At 38.7% G+C, this 23625-nt stretch overlaps 1 protein-coding gene across 1 annotated transcript in view; it reads right to left on the bottom strand.

Moving 5' to 3' along the window:
• ARHGAP10 (Rho GTPase activating protein 10) overlaps positions 1–23625 on the bottom strand; it is a 483946-nt gene that overhangs the window by 129219 nt on the left and 331102 nt on the right. The window contains exons 20-22 of the mRNA XM_007953807.1: positions 17926–17984; positions 11138–11243; positions 9512–9671 (exon numbers count right to left, since the gene is read on the bottom strand). Of these exons, the coding sequence (XP_007951998.1) occupies positions 9512–9671; positions 11138–11243; positions 17926–17984 (325 nt within the window). The remainder of the gene's footprint in view (positions 1–9511; positions 9672–11137; positions 11244–17925; positions 17985–23625) is intronic.

Below are 23625 nucleotides of genomic sequence, written 5' to 3'. Positions count from 1 at the left end.
CATATATATGCAATGGGGATTTTGTATGTATTTTTAATATATATATAACTATATGTAATATAGGAGCTCTGGTAGCATAATGGCTAAGACACTTGCCTGCTAACCAGAAGGCTGGTGGTTCAAACCCACCAGCCACTCCTCGGAAGGAAGGTTGGGCAATCCTACTTCCGTAGTGATACTGCCTCAGAAACCCAAGGAGGGGTCCCTATGAGTCGGGGCCGACTCAACGGCACATAACAACAACAACAACATATGTAATATATAAAAATAAATAATAAATATATATATATATATATATATATCAAGTGTACACATGTACATTTGGGATTATATGAGATAACTACCGTATATAGTACACTAAAAGCATATAATACAAAGAGCATCCATTAAACAGTTTCTTGTGCCAATTTCATATCCTTGACTATAGCTTTTATTACACTCTTACCCCTAAATTCTCTCACAAGCTGGAGCCCTACATCTCCATTGTCTGCTAGGCATTTCTTACTGGACATCCAGACAACAAATAAAATGCAGTAAATTATAAACTGAACTCATCTTATTCCTGCCCCAAAACCATTTCCCCCCACTTCCTTTTCTTAATGACAGCCATATTCCCCCAGGATTAAATCCCCAGCATGGACAACACCTTCCTCTGAGTTGCACCACAAATCCAGTTCTTGGAATTTGTCTGTTAATCTCATAAAATGATGCTCGCCATTCCTTCTCACTGCTGGGCCCTTAATCCATGCCACATGACTTCTCACCTGGTCTTCTTTCCCCTCTCCCTTCTATTTGAACCATTGCTGTCAGATTATGCTACCTGAAGCAGTTTACTTGAAAACCAGAAGAGCTCCTGGTACCTATAAAATTGAATCCAAGAGTCCTAATGTGGCATTCTAAACCTGCTCACACCTGGCCCTAATCCCTTTCCAATCCCATCTCGTGTGGCTTGCCCATGTTCCAACGTGAGCTGCATTCCCAGAACTACTGTGTTTCTCGAATTACATGATCTCCTATCTCTGAAAATGTCCTCTTAAAACATCTCCACCTGTTCAAACTCTGTTCTCAAAACCTATTCAAACCACCTACTCAGGAAACCTTTCCAGCTTCCCCACAGTTGGACCATAAACTTGCCTCTCAAATCTCTTAGCAGCTTTCTCTGCATCTCTCCAAGAGTATTTACTCTCAGCCTATCTTGTAGTTACTTCTGGACATTTCTTCTTTCCCCTGCCGGACTCACCATTTTTACTTCCCCCAAATCTCACAGTGTCTGACTCAGAAGAAGCATTCATTAAAATACACTGTGCTAATGCATAACAAGTATACTATGTTAAGAACAAAACGTATGCCCAACTCACAAATTCTAAGGTACAATCCCAATTTGAAAATCTTTGGGAATCTCAAAATAGCCTTTTCTACCTGAGCAAAGCAATTTTATGGTTTATAAGGGAAGAAAGACTTTAATAGTATTTTTGGCCCATGAACACTTCTTTTAAAACAACATCTTAATATATAATGTGTAAATGAAGCCAAAATATATGGATTAAGTTTCCAATAAAATACATATGGATTTTATAAAACAGCAAAGAGCCAAGGATAAAATGTGATTTCTAAGGCAGATTAACCAGAGGTCTTTTTCTAACTTTAAAATTAATTTAGAGCTGTTGCTTTAATTATGTTTATAGTCCTCTTCTGCTTTAGTGACTTTCCTACTTAGGGTCCACATGCCTTACATTCCTGGGGAAGAAAAATAAGTAAATGAGGAAAAGAAAATGTCTGTCATCTTTTGTTCTCACTATTATCCTTCATAAATCCTAACTAGGCCTCTTCCCCTACATCCTTCTCCTCCTTTCTGTCCCCTTGGGTGCTCTAGTGGTGTAGTGGTTACAGCATTTGGCTGCTAACCAAAAGGGTCAATGATTCAAATCCACCAGCTTCTCCACAGGAGAATGATGCAGCATTCTGCTTCTGTGAAGATTTACAGCCTTGGAAACCCTATGGGGCAGTTTTACTTTGCCCTAAAGAATTACTGTGAGTCAGAATTGACTAGATGGCAGTGGGTTTTTTTTTTTTTTTTTTCTCCCTCTCTCCCTATCCATTGTTGTTTTTTCCTCTTGTATAGACTGTTCTTTTACCCTTTCCTATCCTTATACCCTCTCTCTTTTTATTTTCACTCTGAAACCTTTACAAAGAGGGATTATATATCCCTCCCTCACCAGTTTCAAGTCAAATCTTTGGGTGGTTTATGTGGGTCAGTTGTCAGGGAAACTTGTGGCTAATGTGGGTACACATGTCCATATGAAGTTTTTCTGCACAACCATGCTTGTCAGCAGAAATATCCTTCCTCATAGCAGAGCTGGGACTCTGAAGCGAAGTCCAGCTGAGCAGGAATAAAGAGCCGGGAGTAGGAAACGATAGTATATAAAGAAGAAAAGCAAAGGAAAAGAAGGGGTAATAGGAATTAAGTCCTTAGAACTGTGATACAATGCATGCTTCCCAAACTAGAGTCATGTATATAGTAAAGAATCTGAAACCCAATGTCCTATACCTCCTCCCCTGTTGACAGGAAACCTACCTCCTTTAATTAGTATCGGTTTTGAGTTCATAGCAGTATCTTGCCACAAAAAGGAAGAGAAGAAAAATTGAAAGGCAACTTAACTCTATAAAGCACCATCTCTGAGCACAGGCCCACTTCAATCTGCTCTTATAGCTGGCTCACTAGTGCCACTTGGAAATCCTGTAAGATTTCAACATGTTAACAAGGTGCAAGTGGCAGCATCTACTTCCCAGAAGAAGACCATGCACTTATCTTACTGGCTTCAAACAGGGAAAGAAAATAAGAAGGTGCAACATTAAACTGAGATCCTTTTCCAAAAAACAAAACCAAACTCACTACCATCGAGTCGGATCCAACTCATAGCGACACCTCCTTGGGTTTCTGAGGCAGTATCACTATGGAAGTAGATTGCCCAAACTTTTATGCAAGCACAAAAGCTAGAGCCAATATTTGTCACAAATAACCTGTATAAACATTCCCTCAATAGGATTTAATTGAATGATAGTTGAGCTACATTATTTCAAAGCTTGTAGTCTTAATGATTTCTCTTTCCAAAAAGGAATAGTAGCTATCTTTCTACGAAGCTGTCTGGATGCCTTAGTACACACAAACGGGGTTTAATGACAAGTTGATGGGACCATAAAAGGAGGCAAAAGTCCACCACTGGATACCCAAAATATAAAAATAATAATAATAACCTTCTTACATCAGTAAACACCCTGCTTTTACCATTCTAAAACAACAACAAAAAAAAACTCACTGCCATCAATTCGATTCCCATACATAGCAACCCCTACTGGGTTTTCAAGGCTATAAATCTTTATGGAAGTAGACCACCCCATCTTCCTTCCATGGAGCAGCTGGTAGGTTTGAATTGCTGACATTCTGGTTAGCAGCCAAACGCCTTATCCACTATGCCACCAGAGCTCCTTTTTACCATATAAGTAAAGAAAATCCCGACCAGGTTTCAAGTTCAACTTTTCAATGTGAACCAGTAATCCCACAAGCTAGAATCGCTCGTTGTTGTTAGGTGCCATTCAGTTGATTCCGACTTAGAGAGACCCCACATGACAGAGTAGAATTGTGTCACAGAGTTTCCCTAGCTGCAATATTTTATGGAGGCAGATCACAGGTCTTTCTCCCACAGAGCCACTGGCTGGGTTCAAACCTCCACCCTTTAAGTTAGCAGATAAGCACTTAACCATTTGTGCCACCAAGGCTCCTTAAGAACTACTCTAACTAATACAAATATAACTGGACCCTAGAAATCATTGTATAATGCTTTGCTCAGAGGGACTTCATCTATTTGACTGTCTCTCTTTCTCACTCCTCAAACCCCTGAAAATTTCTTGAATTCATTAATTCATTCTATAAGTATTAACTGAGCAGCTAATAAGCACCACCACCCCCACCTTCTTATCAATGTGTCATACCCTGGTGGCTTATATGTTTCTGTGATATTAGAAGTTATGCCACACATATATCAAATACCAGCAAGGTCACCCATGGTGGTAAGGCTTCAGCAAAGCTTCCAGTCTACAGAATAGGAAGAAAGACCTGATCATCTGCTTTCAAAACTTCAGCCACAGAAAAACCCTACGGATCACAACAGAATATTACCCAATATAGTGCTGGGACATCAGTCCCTTAGGTTGGAAGGCACTCAAAATACACAGCTGACTGCGAAAATGGACTACAGCGTACCAACCATCGTGAAGATGGCGCAGGACTGGGCAATATTTCATTCTATCATACATGGGATTGCCATGAGCTGCAGGTGACAGCAATATGTACCACGTATTATTGTAAGTGAACAAAAAGATTCCCGCCTTCAAGGAGCTTTAAGATCTAGCAGGGAGAAAGATTCAACAACTAAAAATAAATAAGTCAGTCAATTACACAGTGAGCAGCCAGAGATGAGTGCTGTTGAAGACAGATCCCAAAACACGACTTCTACTCCCAGACTGTGGCCTGCTTTCCAAAAAGGGCAGTAATGTTCAGCTCCTCGCAGCACCTAACACGTGCTTGGCACATAATGAGATCTCAATTTTAAAAATTCTTCTAATAAACAAATGAGTGACCAAGCACTTTTTAACAGTTTTCAAATTCCCTATCTTACAGGCAAATGTGAAAAAAGTCATTACCCCAAGGTCCTGATCTACAGTTGACAGATAAGAAAAAAAAAAAAAAAATCAGACCCTTTTCAGAGCAGTCTAATATATTTTGAAAAATCATGTATTACGTTGATTACAGAGAAACAAATAGCAAGACAGTTCACATTTTTGAGATTCTTAATCCAGCATCCACAAACAGATTCATGGAGGCATGTGAAACCCTGAGATTAGCAGCTCAATTGTTGGGGAGTGGGAAAGATGAATGCATTTCTGAGGAAAGAGCCAATAGCTTTTTCAGCTTTTCAGAGATGTGATCCCAGAAAAGATTAAGACCATTCTTAAAGAATAAATGGGTTTCTTTAAAATATATTTATTTTCTTCCTTACTAGTAAAGGGCTGGCACAAGACCAGGCAGCGTTTCCTTCTGCTGTGCATAGGGTCGCTATCAGTTGGAGATGACTCCATGGGCACCTAACAACAACACAGAGTTAACTGCTTCATTTTCATAATTTGTTGCTGTTGTTGTTGTTGTTGTTATGTCCTGTGGAGTCAACCCTGACTCATAACGACCCCTCCTTGGGTTTCTGTAATAGAAGCTTTAATTGAGAATGAGGGGGATGGGATAGAATAGGCAAACAAAGGTAGTTCCTTTGAGTAAAAAAACACTACAGAAACACCCTTTCTTCATGTGTCCTCCACAAATGATCTAATCCTCACTTATAAACAAAAGCCATCTAAACTGAATGAGAACCAGCTCCTTAAAATTCTGAGTCCAAACATTAAGAAGCCATTGAATCAGACTTAATGTCAGCAAAAGTAATACTCAGTTTTTGTTTTAGCTATTATCAATTAAAATATCTCATATACTAATGAAGATTTCTCCCACGTTCCTAATTGACATTCTCTCAAACACTTTCTAGAAAGGAGAAGAAAGTATCTTATAAAATTAGCAGTATTTTATATATTTCAAAAGTCAATCACTTTCCCAAAATTAAATAGTTCCTTTAGAATATTTTCAAAAAGACTGCCTCTGAAACAGTCCCAAGAATCTTTCAGTCACCTACTTTAGCTATGTCATTGTTGTTGTTATGTGCTGTTGAGTTGGACCCGACTCATAACAACCCCTCCTTGGGCTGCTGAGGCAGTATCACTACGGAAGTAGATTGCCCAACCCTCCTTCTGAGGAGTGGCTGGTGGATTTGAACCACCAGCCTTCTGGTTAGCAGTCAAGAGCCTTAGGCACTATGCTACCAGAGCTCCTACTTTAGCTATAGTTCCTCAAATGTTGTGCAGACAGTCACATACTGTAAGTCAGCTACCAAACTACAGGAGTGCAAACCATGAACACTCAGTATTTGATCTCAGTCAATGATCTCTTATGCAGCCTGGTGTCTCTTGCTACCCTACAGCTCTCAGAGGCAATGCCCTGAGCTCAAGCATCAACCCAACCCAGAAAGGTTGAGGTACTTTAGACTGTACCCTGAAGATACTTGCAGCAGTTAATATCTACTAAGCTCTTACCATGTGCCAAGCTCTACGCTATACACATTACCCGTATTACCTAAGTAACTTTATAATAGAGCTATAAGGTAGATTACAGCTATGTAATTGGTTGTGGAGCTAGGGTTTTATTTAGGCAGTCTGATTATGGAGCCTGATTTTGGGACTACTGTGCTAAATTACCTTCCAAAGAACAGACTTAGAATGCACGCTAATATCTCAAAAAAAACGGGCAACATATTGGTGGCCATTCATCTTGGATAGGAGTGAATGAGGATAAGGAGGTTTTATTGGAGTACCACTGCCAACACTAGTTGTCAAGTCAACTCCAACTCATGGCAACCACACAGCCACACTTGTTCATTTATGTAATTTCTATGGCTGTTTTAGGAATCCATGGGTGGTATAAATGGTTACACACTAGGCTACTAACAGAAAGGTTGGAGGTTCAAGTCCACCAGAGGTGTCCTGTATATAAGGCCTGGAGATCTATCTAAAAGCTCACAGCCTTGAAAACCCTATGGAGAGTACAGTTCCACTCTGTAACAAATGGGGTAACCACTGAGTTGAATCAAATTAACAACAACTAGTTATGGTGGTTTTCATACTACAATGACAGAACTGAGTTGCTGCTATAGAGACCTTATGGTCTACAAAGTGAAAAATATTTACTACCTAGACCTTTACTAGGAGCTCTGGTAGCATAGTGCCTAAGACACTTGACTACTAACCAGAAGGCTGGTGTTTCAAATCCACCAGCCACTCCTCAGAAAGAAGGTTGGGCAATCCACTTCCATAGTGATACCGCCTTGGAAACCCAAGGAGGGGTCTCTGTGAGTCAGGGCTGACTCGATGGCACATAACAACAACAGACCTTTACAGGAGAAGTTTGCTGATCTCTGCCCTAGACCTGGAATTTTGCAAATCATAAGCACCTATGTAAATGTTTTAAGTGTTTACTGAAGAAGAACTGATGCATTTGAACTGTGGTGTTGGCAAAGAATATTGAAAATACAATGGACTTCCAGAAGAATGAACAAATCTATCTTGGAAGAAGTGCAGCCAAATGTTTCTTAGAGTGGCCAGATCTCATCTCTTATACTTTGGTCATATTATCAGAAGGGACCAGTTGCTGGAGAAGGATATCATGCTGGGTAAGGCAGAGGGTCAGTGAAAAAGGGGAAGACCTTCAACGAGATGGACTGACACAGTGGCTGCAACAATGGGCTCAAGCATGGCAATAATTGTGAGGATGGGGCAGGACAAGGAAATGTTTTGTTAGGCTGTATACAGGGTTGCTATGAGTGGAAACCAACTCGATGATAAAACTAACAGCAACTACCACCTAGCCATGTATATTCTATTTTCTAATGTTTACATTCTTGAGAGTTATAAGCAGCCAGCAACAAGAACTACTAATCTAGGAGTACACTAATATGGATCAGATCTCACAGTAAGACCCACATTTGCATTATAAGAAAGAAGAGGTGTTTTAAGAATATCCACTCTCCTTTACCTTCCCATTTCCTTCAAACCAGAAATAAAATGTCAATACAATTTAAGGAGCCTAGAAAACCCAGCCTCCTTGAAAAATATTTCCCAGTTATTTAGGTTAATAGGAGCTCTGGTGGCACAGTGGTAGAAGCATTCAGCTGCTAATTAAAAGGTCAGTGGTTCAACCCCACCAGCCACTTTGCAGAAAAAAAAGATAAGGCGGTCTGCTTCCATAAACACTTACAGCCATGGTAACCCTATAGGGTAGTTCTACTATGTCCTACAGGGTAACTATGAGTCAGAATTGACTGGATGGCAGTGGGTTTGTTTTATTTATTTTTTTTTAAGTTAATAGGACTAGATTCCTGGGACTGTGTCAGAGGCAGTTATTCATACCTTTATGAGACATGCTTTAATCACAATTTAGCCCTCACTCGCCTTATATGTAAAGGACCTCTCATGGCACAGTAAGTAAGACATTTGGCTGCTAACCAGAAGGTCAGTTGTTCAAATCCACCAGCTTCTCCATGGGACGAAGATGAGGCAATCTATTTCTGTAAAGATTTACAGTCTTGGAAACACAATGGAAGTTGCTATGAATTGAAACTAACTCTATGGCAGTGGGTTTTTTTTTTTTTTTTTTTTTTTTAATGTAGAAGCTCTAGAGGCACAGCTGCTAACTGAAAGGTCAATGGTTTGAACCCACCAGTGGCTCCACAGGAGAAAAGACCAATAAGTCTGCTCCCATGAAGATCATAGAGTCTAGGAAACTCTATGATGCAGTTCTGCTCTGTCACATGGAGTTGCTGTGAGTTGAAAGTGAATTGATGACACAACAGCAATAACAGCACCCTTCAATGCAGAAATACCTGTTGGCAATTGGAGGGTGTGTGCAGGATAAACCTTGTGGTAGGGGTGGGGGACACCTGGAGAGGCTCATTTTTGTAACCACAGAGCACAGAAAGAGAATGATTCCCCAATGAAAGAAGAAAATAAATAAATAAATAAATAACACGAGTTTGGGATATCACAAGGTGACAGTGACAAACAGTACTTCTTTCTGGAGCTTACAGTGGTGACTAGGTAGAGTGCAGGAAGGGTACACTAAGGTAGTTTCTGTTCACCCTGATACAGAATCTCCTAATTCAAATCAAGTTCAACCATACATCAAGCCCTAGGAAAGTGTGTCCACTCTAGAAAAGTGTGCCTAGTTGCACTGCCTGAGCTTATTTGAGTAGTTTATCCTTCCATACTGCCCCTTCTTTACCTGCTCACCATGTCAGGGGAGCCCAGCCAGAAAGACACACCACAAAGCAGGGCTACCTCTAAAAAACCTAGCAAACAAAGACTAATGTTTAACAGCATCTCTTGGAGGAATGCTGCTCCCAGTCTTCGTCTTCCCTGATGCCCATTTCCTCTCAACTTTATTTTCCTTTTTTTGAAGCTGCAAAGCCCTAAACTGATCCAGAGTCCAGAATTGTTTAATACCAACTGATACATATTTCCCCTGTATCACAGAATAGAATTTGTGTGAAGAATCCAAGATAAGAATGAAGGCAGCAAAAATTATAAATACTTCAAATTATTCATTTGCTTCTTGATTAAATGCTTCTTCATTGGACCAGTGAATTAACAGAATACCAAGTAAGCTTCTAATTTAGAGAACCTACATCAGAACACAGAAGCCAAATGAGACCTCACCAGAACCAAGCTCATTATCATGACAGTAAAATCTTTTTTTAAAAAAAGGAGAGGGAAAGGAAATCTGAGAGAATTGTTGCATATCCCATGCTGAAAATAGGAATTTTCTTAAAAAGGGGGAAAAAAAAGAAAAAGAAAAATTTACCTTTTCATGGTTTTCAATTAAGATTTCCACAACAATGTTCTGAAACTTCAAATCCATGATGGCAGCAACAGTTTCTTCCTGTGGCCTCATCAAAGTTGGTCCAAACACCACTCCTAAATTTGCCACAGTCATTAAGTTCTGCTTGGAGTGACTTGAAACACTGATTTTGATGAGGAAAAAAACAGTCTCAGTTAAAAGACAGGTGATAATTGTGGGAATGTATAGCATTCTGCAACATTATATTTTCTTAAAATGGAGGAGTCAAGAGATTTTAATTGTCCTCAGTGTGGTTCTAAAATGACTAGACTTGACAACAAGTCTCTACATGATAGGGCACTGACTACATTTCTACCTTTCTCCCTTTGATGCCCTACCCTAACCACAGTGGCTTCCTTAATAATTCAATGAACATGCTAAGCTTGCTCCCTCTAAAGGCCTTCATTTTCTGTTCACCCTCAACTCAGTACATTCCTTGCCTCCCCTAGATCATCATATCCTTGCTTCCAAGGACTGTTTGCTTCCAAGGACTGTATGATATCTTTGCCTAGGAATTAGCTTCACAAGTACGCAGAACTTGGCCACAGCACCCACACTCACCAATTCATCTCAGTACTGCTGTGCAGTGAACAACCTGAGAGACTGTTCTCAGCAGCTTGCTCACTTAATTGAGGTCTCAACTCAAAGGCCTCACCTCAAAGAGATTTTCCACAATAATCCACTTTAGTCCCATACCCAACATGTATTCTCTATCTCCTTATTCTACTTTGTTTTCTATTTTCACTTATACTTATCTAAAATTATTTTATATTTTATTACCTTATTTCCCCTTAGAATGTCACCTTGCTCAACTATGTATCTACTAGCACCATTAAAAAGCATTCAATAAACATATACTTATTTAACAAATGAATATAGCATGATTATGGCCAAGTCATAATATCACCTGGCCTTCATTTTCTATTTAAGTAAAATAAAGTTTCTAAAATACAAGGTTCCTCAGGAAGGTTGGGCAATCTACTTTGGTAGTGATACTGCCTCAGAAACCCAAAGAGGGGTCACTATCAGTCGGGTCTGACTCAACAGCACATAACAATAACATAACAAGATTCCTCTTACTTCCAAAACTCTATAATTATAATGAGTTATGAGTCATTTATATTTGAAGAAAGGACTAATTACTCCATAGGATTATTAGATTATCTTTACTTTTTAAAGGGGGAGGGAAGACAGAAGGGATCCTACAAAAGAACTACCTATTCCAGGATTAAGCCAACTTAAAGAACATGTTCAAACTCAGAGTTAGGTAGGTGTAAAACCAAACTAAATTTGCTAACAGACTTATAATCACATTTCCAGAATCTATATCTGGGGAAATGTATAATATTCTCTTCCTTCACTTCAAATAAAAACCTCAGTTTCTGGCAATGATGTTAAGCAAATAATTATACAACTTCATAAAAGTATCATAAATCAACACTCTGTCCAAAATACACACAGTGAGTCAAATGTCCAGCCTGCCTTTCCAGCTTAGTCCCTGGTATTGTATATACAGTCCAAGGATCAACCGTTACAAATTCAAGAACACTGCATATCACCTAGAGCAAAATGAAGCAAAAAGAGACTTACTTTGTTAAGTGTTTCACCAAAATATCCAACATTTCTTTATTTTTCTCTGGTAATTTGTGCACCAAGAAATGGACAGCATTAACACGAGATTCTGGGCTTCCACTTTCTTTTAAGAGAAAAGAAAAGAGAATAGTTGAACACTCAAAATTAAAATATTTCTAAAAACAAAATATGAAAGCTTATCTGGATGTGGTAGTTGAGGTTACGTGTCAACTTGGTAAGCTTGATTTTGAGTGGCTGGGCAGCTGGATGTAGTTACTTCCCATGATGAGACTGTTAATCAACTCCATGGCAGAATCTACTGTGAGCAGCTAAGTAGTTGCCTTAGGGATGTGGTCTGCTTCCAGTATATAAGAAGACACTTGGAGAAAGGTCTCTGAGCTTTTGACCCAGCTGGATCCTACATTTGACCAAGTCTTCATGTCAGTGGCCTGCTATGTTGTCTGCCAATCTTGAGACTCTTTCTGGACTTGGACTAGTGGCCTGCCATGTTGCTTGATAAAAATATTGGGACTGTGCCATTTTACTTGTTGGCCTTGGGTTTGTTAGCCTCAGCAGCCAGTAGCTGCCTGAGTTAAGAGAAGCATCCAGTTCCAGTGGGCCAGAAGCTGGAGGCAGAGCTAAAGCCCAAGATTAAGGGGCCGTCACCCAGCCCCTAGAGCTGGCACTTTGAATTCAGACTTTTAGTCTCCTAAACAGGAGCTCTGGTGGCATAGTGCCTAAGGCACCTGACTGCTAACCGGAAGGCTGGCAGTTCAAACCCACCAGCCACTCCTTGGAAGGAAGGTTGGGCAATCTACTTCCATAGTGATACTGCCTCGGAAACCCAAGGATGGGTCACTATGAGTCAGGTCCGACTCCATGGCACATAACAACAACAAGAAGCTTCCTAAACTATAAGAGAATAAATCCCTGTTTGTTAAAGCCATCCACCTGTGGTATTTTCTGTTCAAGTGGCATTAGAGAACCAAAACACTGGTCAACATCTCCAAACGCAAAAAAATTGAAGCATATTTTGCCACCTTTAAAACAAAAAAAAAAGAGAAGAAATCCACCTTTCTCCCTATTGATATTACTAATCTTCTAACGCCTTCGCTGAGTGGTAATTTCAATGTAGCTACAATTAGTGCCTTTCCCTCCAGTTTATATTTAAGAGCAGAGGATTGCCACAGTTTCTTCTCCCAGCATTCCACATTTTGGCCTGCTTACAGCTTATTTGATCACTGCATCAGGGCCCCACCATGGAAAGTAAATGAAAAGTCAGCAAATAGATTATTCTCTCTATTCCATTAGCTTTGGAATTAATTATCATCCCTGACTCTTATTAACAATGTACTCAAATTCCCTTTGTGTTCTTGATAGAAAATCATCAAACAAATCGATAAAATGCTCATTACTGAAGATTATACTTTTCTTCAGGAGAGTCAAAAAAAGTGATTGCTAGGAATTAGGTGCTCAGTTTACTGTAACAGGAAAGAAGACTATAAATTAGAGGTTCACATACAACTGGAGAGAGAACCTCAGGAAGGATCTCACATAAAGAGATTATCTAAACTGGGCCTTAAGGTACAGGAAAGATTTCAAGGAAAGACTGAGCTGAGGGGGTAAGAGGGACATTCCAGATTAGCAAACAGCATAAGAGAAAACACAGAGCCTACAGTGGCACAGTGTCTAAGGCATTTGACTGATACCAGAAGGTTGGCAGTTCAACCCACCAGCCACTCCATGGAAGGAAGACTGGACAATCTACTTCTGTAAATCTTTACAGAAAAGATTTACCACCTTGGAAACCCAGTGAGGGTCGCTAAGAGTCAGAATTGACTCGATGGCAGTGGGTTTGAGTTTGTGTGTGTGTATGTGTGTTTGTTTTTTTGGTGATGTAGTATGTAAGGCCTTTGGCTGCTAACTTGAAGATAGGTGGTTCAAACCCACCAGCTGCTCCATGGGAGGAAGTTGAGGCAATCTACTTCTGTAAAGATATACAGCCTTGGAAACCTAATGGGGTTGCTACGAGTCAGAATCAACTTGATAGCAGTGGGTTTTTGGTATTCATAATTAGAACCTCAAGCATATAGAAAAGTAAACAGAATGAAGGCAAATTTGAATAATATGTCTTCACTGTTGCCTTCTAAATTAGAGCCACTGAAAACAAAGCACAGATATTATGTCACAACACTAGGATGGCGATTATCAGAAAAATAGAAAATAGCAAGTGCTGGTGAGGATGTGGAAAAACCAGAACATATGCACATTGCCAGAGGGAATGTAAAATGATGCCACCTCTGTGGAAAGCAGTTTGGCCATTCCTCACAACATAGAACTATCACATGACCCAGCAGCAATTCCACTTGCTGCTTTTGGGAATATAACCAAAAGACTTGAAAACAGAGACTCAAACACATATTTGTACACTAGTGTTCATTGCAAGGGCCTCTGGTGGCGTAGGGGGTAATGCATTTGGCTGCCAACCAGCAGGTCAGCAGTTCAAATCCACCAGCTCCTCCATGGCAGGAAGATGAGACAATCTAATTCTGTAAAGATTTATACCTTTGGAAACCTAATGAGAATCACTATGAGTCACAATCAACCCAATGGCAGTTGGTTTGGGGTTCACTGAAGCAAAATTCACAACAGCCAAAAAGTGAAAACAGTTTACATGTCCATCAATAGATGAACAGATTTTAGAAAGAAAAAAATGTGGTATATACATACAATGAAATATTCAGCCATAAAGAGAAATGAAATTCTGATACATGCTGTAACATGGATCAACTTTAAAAACATAATGCTATTTCACAAATAAGTTAGACACAAAAGGACAAATATTATATAATCCTACTTATATGAAATATCTGGAATACGCAAATACACAAAGTGTATTTGTGGAGCTGAATACAATTTTGTCTTGCTTCCCATGCAGGTTTATCAACAATGATAGAACAGCCTAGTTATGCAACCACCAATGTCCTGGTTCCTCCTATAGTTATATTTTTCATCATAGATGACTACAGAACTTTGTGGTCATGATTTTGCTTCTCAGGTAACTCGACAACAGAAGAAAATATACTGAACAAAGTAGCATAAGTGTTCTGATCCAGGTGATAAAGATTTTTCATAGGATGCAATAACTAGTCATCTAGGTTTTAACTGGCATTATCGAAGTTTGCTGAACCCAAGACCATCTCTGAAGCATGGGCCCATGTTAACCAATATGATACATCAAAGACTCTAAGCCTAAAAGGCTGAGTCACAGACCTGGACTCCAATCCGTTCTTAAAGGTAGTAAATGAACGCCATGCAGTAGAACAACCAGATAGTCCTTACCAGCCTTCCGCAGATAGACACATCATTTGCATTCCTGCGTAGACCAAGTGAACAGTGGTTTCATCTCAGAAATTTCTATACGAAAAGCCCATTATACTCACAAAATGGATGGTTTCTGGTCCCTTCTAGCCATTTTTGGTAATGTAGAAATTTTTAAAAATTATTTTTCCAACCAATACATTCAACAGTGAACAGTAGCCAATTATTCTTTTACAGAATCAAAAATAAAACATTTTACTTTTTGTGGTAACAACAAAGAAACAAAATGCATATTCGCACCACAAACTTCAGAACTTAACTTGCAGAGTCTCAACTGAGTAACCACAGGAAAGAAACTGATGAGAGGAAATGAAGGGAACCAAGAGAAGTTTTCAGAACCCCCGGCAGAGCAGGTGGAAGAGACAATCTCACCACCACAGAATACAGGGGAACCACCACACACAACTAAGAAGAAAGAAAAATGAATTCCCATGCTGGTGTGAGAGGCAGTAAAATAGACTGGTGTTGCTCAATACATTTAGCAGCTCAGCTAACAGACACTTTTGCAAAACAAGGTAATCTGTGCCATTATTAATGGAAAATGATAGCTGACCACAATCCTAAACTTCAAACAATATTCTGCAAGGGATTTAATTTTGGCCACCCAATATGTGTAGCTATTTTATTCAATGCCTAAAAGTACATGTGCAAAAGCTTAAAGGATCTGTTCACACAACTTTTTCTAAGAGAAGCAGAGTAAGTACAGGGAAGGATACTCACAAGCAATTAAGATAAAAAGTAAAACCTATACTGGAAACGTTAGCCCCCTAAAAGACACCCATTTAATACGTGAACAAAGTTACCAGAGGTCTCATTCCAACTACAACTCCACTGAAGTGCAAATCCATGCCAATAATCATAATAGAGAAAGTACGTCTTTGGACCAGGGTTGTTATTTAAATCATTTTAGAGACTCTGTCATTTCCATGAAGCCAGGAAGCAAAACAAAGTGCTAGTCCAGTAGGTGATGATAATTTTTGCATTTAGACAATCTCTTTCACCACATTGTCCAAAGATTTCCTCAACAAACATTTACACTCATTTCCTATCACCATGGAACTTCATTATTGCTTATAAGTTCCTACCTCAGAGAAAGATTTTATCAGATAAAATACAGTGCTCTGAGAATTTCAAACACACTGTCCTCAATTATGGGGCATGTTAATAATAATAACACATAACACTAGCTTGTGGTAATTAAAAACCTTATTTCATAATCACTTCATCTTTGTCTAATTCTCAAAGAATTCTCGATTAAAATTGATATTCTTATGCTTTTTCCAGTCTCTAAGCCAAAAAACATGAAACAATTGTCTTCCAAGAAAATTAAAGAAGAATTGATGCCTTTGAATCATGGTGGTGGTGAATAATACTGCCTATAACATGGTGCCTAAGGTATTTGACTGCTAACCAGAAGGCTGGTGGTTCAAATTCACCAGCCACTCTTCGGAAGGAAGACTGGGCAATCTACTTCTGTACAGAAACAGCCTCAGAAACCCAAGGAGGGGTCGTTATGAGTCAGAAACGACTTGACGACAGATAGAGAGAGAAAAAAAGACCAGAAGAATGAACAAATCTGTTTTGGAAGAAGGAAAGCCAAGATGTTCCTTAAAACGGAGGATGGCAAGACTCTGTCTTACATACTTTGGACATAATATCAGGAGAGACCAGTCCCTGAAGAAGGACATCATGCTTGGTAAAGTAGAGGGTCAGGGAAAAAGAGGAAGACCCTCAACAAGATGGATTAATACACTGGCTGCAACAGTGGGCTCATAGACAACAACGACTGCGAGGCTGGCACAGGACCAGGCAGTGTTTCATTCTGTTGTGCGTAGGGTCGCTATGAGTCAGCACCTAACAATAATAACAACCAGTTTGGCAAAAATACAATAGGGTAGATATCAAAACAACAAAGTATTTGGTCGTATTTTTTGCCAAGAATATTTCTCCCCTTTTCTAGATCACACAAATTCTCTTTTTTTTTAAAGAAATTCACTTGCATGTGAAAACAAGAGTGAATAGAAACATATTTTTGCCTTTTCTGAAAGCCTACTTTATACATATTATCTAACTGCATTTACGCATTGTTTCTTTCTGCAACATACTAGGAACGTTTACACTGACTACAGCAAGGACCTCACAAGAAGATAACATTTACAGCAAGGTTTGGGCAGCAGTAACATAGGACTCCATGGGATTGCTCTAAGTTTTTCAACAGATTAAACTATGGAATGCATCCAAGGAAAAATAAATAAATAAATAAAAGGAAATGAAAACACAATTACAGCTACTGTCAGTGCACCTGTGAAAACCAATACTGCAGGTTTTAGCCAATGGAACTGGGTTTTGAATTTTAAATAAGTTCTCTATCATCTGGCAAGCTACTTAACATGTCTGAACCTTCATCTTCATAACTATTAAATACCTAACGCCAATGTATTTCCAAAAGACTATGATGATTACACAATATGTGTAGAATATAAAAAGTAAGGTATACAACGATAGAAAGAAAACAAGAAAGCCTCGAATGAGTGTGACTCACAAAAAAAAAGAAAAGAATCATAACTTCAAATTCTACTAACTTTAAGCCTTTTCCATTTAACATTTTATCACATATAATTCACTCTCTATCAAATACTGTTTGGGCTTCTGGTATTATCTCGTAATATCCCTTCTACCTGTAATTTCCATCTAAATATCTTTTCCATGTGAAGCCATTTCCAACCTGCTAATCTTTCCAAATCTGCTAAGCTTCCCCAAACCTTCTGCAAGTTAAATACTTCTGTATTCCCACAGTATTTTGCTCATGCTATTATTATATACTTCATGATATAGTGAAAGGTATGTATGCCTGAACATTTGCTAGAAAATTGGCTCCTGGGGGCAGGAATTCTGTGTGTTGAGGTTCTAAATATATATCCAGTGTCTACCAGTGCCTAACATACAGTAGCCAATACATAAATGCTTGTGAATTAACTAATGAACATATAAATTGGCCCTTTTCTTCAACTTCTAAAAGAGAAGAAAAATTAAAACATCTGAAGTGATTTCTATTTTGACACAGATTACAATAACATAAAGTTAAATGTTTCACATGGAAATTTTAGTTTATATGTTGTTGTTGTTGTTATATGCGGTTTTATATACACTATTGAATATGAAACAGCTTTATCCACCTCTATTTAATACTTAAGAAGCTCTGGTGGTATAGCGGTTAAAGCATTCAGTGGCTAACCAAAAGGTCAGCAGTTCAAACCCACCAGCTCCTCTGTGGGATAAAGATGCAACAATCTGCTTCCATAAAGATGTACAGCCTTGGAAGCGCCACGGGGCAATTCTACTCTGCCTTATAGGATCGCTATGAGCTGGAATGGACCTGATGGTAGAGGTTTTGGTTTTGGTTTTGGTTTAGGTTTAATACTTACTGGCTGGAACAATGAAATCTCCATGTAGCTCATAGGTCATGAGAGGCTCTGGAAGACTCCTGTACGAAAAAGATAGCTCAGAATTACCACATAAATCCAAACAGTTACCTTACTATGTGTTTCCTTTTTTCCTGTGAAAGTGTGGTAAATACATTGCACATTTTATTAGTTGATGAGAAAAATTTCCCTAGAAAATACATTTACATATCAAAAAGATGCATAAATTGCATAGATCACATGATTAAGTGCTATTTGTACCAAGCGCTATCAAAGCTTCAGCAACCGCAAGTCCCTACCAGATCTAAATATACACTATTTCATATCTAATCTTGGAAGGTACCTTTACAAACACCTGGTTTTTTTATATGAAACTTCCTTCCAAACATTAACATACTTAAAGCCAAACATTCTATCCAACCAAATGTAAGCATATAACTTTGAAATTATCTTTAATATATTAAGTGAGAATGACATAAAAAGTATAGATAAAAAGAAACCAAATCCTCTCCTCTTACATTCTCTCCATTGTAATAGTAAGATACCTATTTTCATTGTAAAAGTAAGATACCTATTTTTGCTTTATGTCCACAAGAAAAGTGAAATAACATTAATGACAACATGAAAAATATACACACCCCTGTAATTTTCTATGAAGTTCAAATGATTACATAAATGTCAATATATTTTATCCTGTCAAGAGAATAGGTCAACAGGATTCTATATAGTTCAGTCAATCTTGCTATGGATCTTAAAATTTAAAGGATAAGATTTCATAATTTTATAAACACTTAAAGAACACCTATACAAGTATCAATCTGTACAGGCATTCTAGAGAGAAACCTGGCAAGATATTAAGAACGTTTAAAAGATTTATATTCTATAACTCAGAAATTTCTCTTCAAATGTTTAAAAAAAAAAATCAAGGATCCATAAATAATTTGTTGTTGTTGTTGTTGTTGTTATGTGCTGTCGAGTCAGACCTGACTCATAGCAACCCCTCCTTGGGTTTCCGAGGCAGTATCGCTACGGAAGTAGATTGCCCCATCTTCTGTACGAGGAGTGGCTGGTGGGTTTGAACTGCCAGCCTTCTGGTTAGCAGTCAAGTGCCTTAGCCACTATGCTAGGAGAGCTCCTATAAATAATTTAAGCATATGCAAAAAGCCAAGAATACTGCCATGGATAGAGAAGGTCATTTCATATGGATAAAAGGGTCACCTCATCCAGAAGATAAACAGTTTTAAATGTTAATGGATCTAATAACAGAGCTTGAAAGTGCATGAAGCAAAAGTGATAGAACTACAAAGAGAAATAGACAAATCCACAATACCAGTCAGAGATTTAAAGACCTCTCTCAATAACTGATAGAACAAGTAGACAGAAAATCAGCTAGGTTATAGTAGATTTTAATAGAACTGCTAACCAAGTTAAACTAGACTAAGGTACGCCTGACCCAAGTCATGGTATTTTCAGTTGCCTCATAACTATGTGAAAGCTGAACAATGAATAAGGAAGACCTAAGAAGAAATGATGCATTTGAATTATGCTATTGGTAAAGAATATCAAATATACCATGGACTGGCAGAAGAAAGAACAAATCTGTCTTGGAAGAAGCATACCTAGAATGATCCTTAGGAGCAACAATGGTGAGAATTTATCTCATATTTTGGGCATGTTATCAGGAGGGATCAGACCCTTGAGAAGTACATAATGCTTCCTAGAGGGTCAGAGAAAAAGAAGAAAACCCGCAATGAGATGGAATGGCACACTGGCTGCAACAGTGGGCTCAAGCATAATAACGACTGTGGATGGCACAGGGTCAGGCAGTGTTTGGTTCTCTGCACATGGACAGGGTTGCTAAGAGTTGAAACCAACTTGATGGCACTTAAAAACAAGAGCAACTTGAACTGGCATTCCTAAATAATATTCCACCCAAAGAATATACATTCTTTCTCAGTGTACACAGAACATTTGCCACATAGACCATATTGTGTTGTTAGTTGTTGTTATTTTGCCATCGAGTTGGCCCCGACTCATAGCAACCCCTCCTTGGGTTTCCGAGGCAGTATCACTACAGAAGTAGGATTGCCCAACCTTCCTTCCGAGGAGTGGCTGGTGGGTTTGAACCGCCAGCCTTCTCGTTAGCAGTCAAATATCTTAGGCACTATGCCACGAGAGTTTCTTCATTAGTCATTAACTAAACCAAGCTCACTTCCACTGAGTCGATCCTGAGTCATCACAACCCCTCCTTTGGTTTTCAAGGCAGTATCTCTATGGAAGTAGATTGCCCAATCTTCCCTCCAAGGAGTGGCTGGCGGGTTTAAACTGCCAGCCTTCTGGTTAGCAGTCAAATGCCTTAGGACAACACCACCAGAGCTCCACAATGAGATACCACCACATAACTATTAAACTAAACCAAACTCACTGCCCTCGAGTTGGGTCCAACTCCTAGCAACCCCTCCTTGGGTTACCGAGGCGGTATCACTATGGAAGTAGATTGCCCAACCTTCCTTCCGAGGAGTAGCTGGTGGGTTTGAATTGCCAGCCTTCTGTTAGCAGTCAAATGCCTTAGGCAGTATGCCACCACATACCTATTAGAAGGACTAAAATTAAAAAGACTGACATATCCAATGTTGGTAAGAATGTAGAGGAAATGGAACCCCTGCACATTGTTAATAGGAATGTAAAGGGGTACAACCACTTCAGAAAACAGTTTGCCAGTCTTCCATAGCTGCCATGTGATCTAGTCATTCCACTCCTACGTATTTACCCAAAATAAATAAAAGCATATGTCCATTCAAAGGTTTATTCACTAATTGTAAAACTTCATTTGGAATAGCCAAAAACTGTAAAGAACCCAAATATCCATAAACAGGTGAATAGATATTAAAAGATCTGGCGTATCCATACAAAAGAAAACTAGTAAGTAATAAGAAGGAATGAACTACTGGTACACACATGGATGAATCTCAAACTAATTACATTGAGTGAAAGAATGCAGATTTTAAAAAAAAAAGTATATAAATAAGAAATGCAAAGTAATGTATAGTGACAGAAAGCAGATCAATGGTTGTCTAGGGATGAGGAAGTGAAAATGGAGAAGAGGGAAAGATTACATATGAGGAAACTTTTTTGGGAAACGGGTGTGTTTACTATCTTGATTGTAGAGATGGTTTCACAAGTACATACATCTGTCAGAATTTATCAAAATGTACACTTTAAATATACACAGTTTATTATATGTCAATTATACATCAATACAAAAAATAGAACCAAACTCACTGCTATAGAGTTGGATCCGACTCATAGCAACCCCTGCTTGGGTTTCTGAGGTGGTATCACTACAGAAGTAGATTGCCCAATCTCCCTTCTGAGGAGTGGCTGGTGGGTTTGAACTGCCAGCCTTCTCGTTAGCAGTCAAATGCCTTAGGCACTACACCACCAGAGCTTCTTATACATCAATAATAATAATAATAATAATAATAATAATAAAACTCACTGCTGTTCTCATAGCGACCCTTTCTTGGGTTTCCAAGGTGGTATCTCTACGGAAGTAGATAGCTATTTTAAAAATAAATAAAAATGGATATAAAATTACGTTTGTTCTTTGCATGCAATTTAGGATGCTGTGCTGGTGACACAGTAGTTAAACAATTGGCTTCTAACTAAAAGATCAATGGTTTGAAGCTGCCAGCTGCTCCACGGGAAAAAAATACAGGAGTCTGCTTCAATAAAAAAGCAGACTTTGAAACCCTATGGGGCAATTCTACTTTGTCCTATTGGTTCCCTATAAGTCAAAATCAACTCAACAGCAATGGGTTAATGGTAGTATACACACACACATAAAATGATAACCATAGACACACAAATTAAAACTTAAAGCACTATAAAGAAAAGCTGTTAGTCTTTTCTTCCCTCTTTCCCTCTCCTTCTTTCCCTACACTCTCACTGAAAGGAGAAAAACAAAACCAAACAAAACAAAATATTAACTATACCACCAAACCAAAAAACCAAATTGATTGCCATCGAGTCAATTCTGACTTATAGCAACCCCCACTGGATCTCCAAGGCTGTAAATCTTTATGGAAGTAAATTGCCTCATCTTCCTATCATAGAGCAGCTGGTGGTGAGTTTGAACCACTGACCTTCTGGTTAGCAGCCTAATACCTTAACCACTATGCCACTAGAGCTCCTTGACTATACCAAAGCCTATGTGAAAAGGAAGGAGGACTAATAAGAAGTAAAGCGTTGTTGGTGGATCTTGCTTCCAAAAACTGGACAAGCAGGATACAGCACAGACATAAAATAGTGGGGAAAGAAAAAAAGTTAAAGGGTGCTGAAAAGCAAAGAAGAAAAATGAGAGGGCTTTAAAAAAAAAAAGGAAAAAAAAGAGACAGAGTATTTCTTTTCAAATAAAAATGAATTTATGTCTAAATATCTTCTACAACTTACTTCTATCATTGCCATATATCTAGCTAGGCAATGCAACATAAAAAATAAATATTGTTAATGTTGGGGAAAGTAGTAATAAAAATGACAAGTTCCCCATACAAAATTTGTTATACTCAGTCACGGTATCTCTAACTCCCACTAGACGTGTTTTTGAGCCACACCTCTTTGCCACTCATTGGGATATGTCTGGGAATATAAATCATAACATTTATCTAAACTGGCATTTCCTTCCCAAAAAGTCCAATTCCAATTTCTAGGCTTAAAAGAAGTTTCCTCCAGATAAAATCATTTTACTAGAAACATCATAAAACAGCTAATCTGTCCCCTCACAGTGACAAACTTGTAATAAACACATTGCTAGAAATAAAATTTATGTTCTCCATAGATTTAGAATCAATCAAACCTAGTATTCAGCCCTCTATAACACTAAAAATAACAATAACAATAATTTGCCCAAAATCATCAGAAGGGAGATGCCATATATATGTCCATTGTACATCTTTTCCTTCTCCAATTCCCTATAAGTTTCGCTTCGTGTTTTAGTTTGGTATTTAAGGAATTCTGCTGCCATAGTACCTAAGGCATTTGACAGCTAACCAGAAGGCTGGCGGTTCAAACTCATCAGCCACTCCTCGGAAGGAAGACTGGGCAATCTACTTCCATTGAGATACCATTTTGGAAACACAAGGAGCAGTTGCTATGAGTCAGAATCAACTCGACGGCACTGAGTCTGGGTTTTGGTTTGGTAGCATTGTAGTTAAGCACTCAGTTACTAACTCAAAGGTTGATGGTTCAAATTTACCCACCAGCCACTCTGCAGGAGAAAGATGATAGAGTCTGCTTCCGTAAAGCTTTACACCCTTGAAAACCCATTAGGACAGTTCTACTCTGTTCTATAGGGTCACTATGAGTCAGAATCAATTCAACGGCAATGGGTTTGGTTTTTCAAGTTGGGAAAGTTTTTTATCTCCATCCATTTACCACCAACCCCTAGTGAATGAGGTTGCCGAGTGATCTGCAGTGAGAAGAGTTTAAAGGCAAGGGTTTTACTAGTAAGAAAGTGTTCAGCATCATCATGCTGTAAGTGGAATGGCTGGGATTCCAACCCAGGCAAGCTGGCTCCAGAGGGTGGCACACTGTATTACCTCCTGTGCTGAAAGAAATACATTTGTTTTGGCCATAACTATGAAGGCAACATGGAGATAAATAAAAACTGTTTTCTCCCATTTGGTGCATCACCAGGCAAAGTGT

This window comes from Orycteropus afer, unplaced genomic scaffold (genome assembly GCF_000298275.1).
Source record: "Orycteropus afer afer isolate SDZICR_OR568_19922 unplaced genomic scaffold, OryAfe1.0 scaffold00415, whole genome shotgun sequence".
Classification (NCBI taxonomy): domain Eukaryota; kingdom Metazoa; phylum Chordata; class Mammalia; order Tubulidentata; family Orycteropodidae; genus Orycteropus; species Orycteropus afer.
The sequence above is the reverse complement of the archived record's forward strand: the minus strand, read 5'-3'. Positions and strand labels throughout refer to the sequence as shown.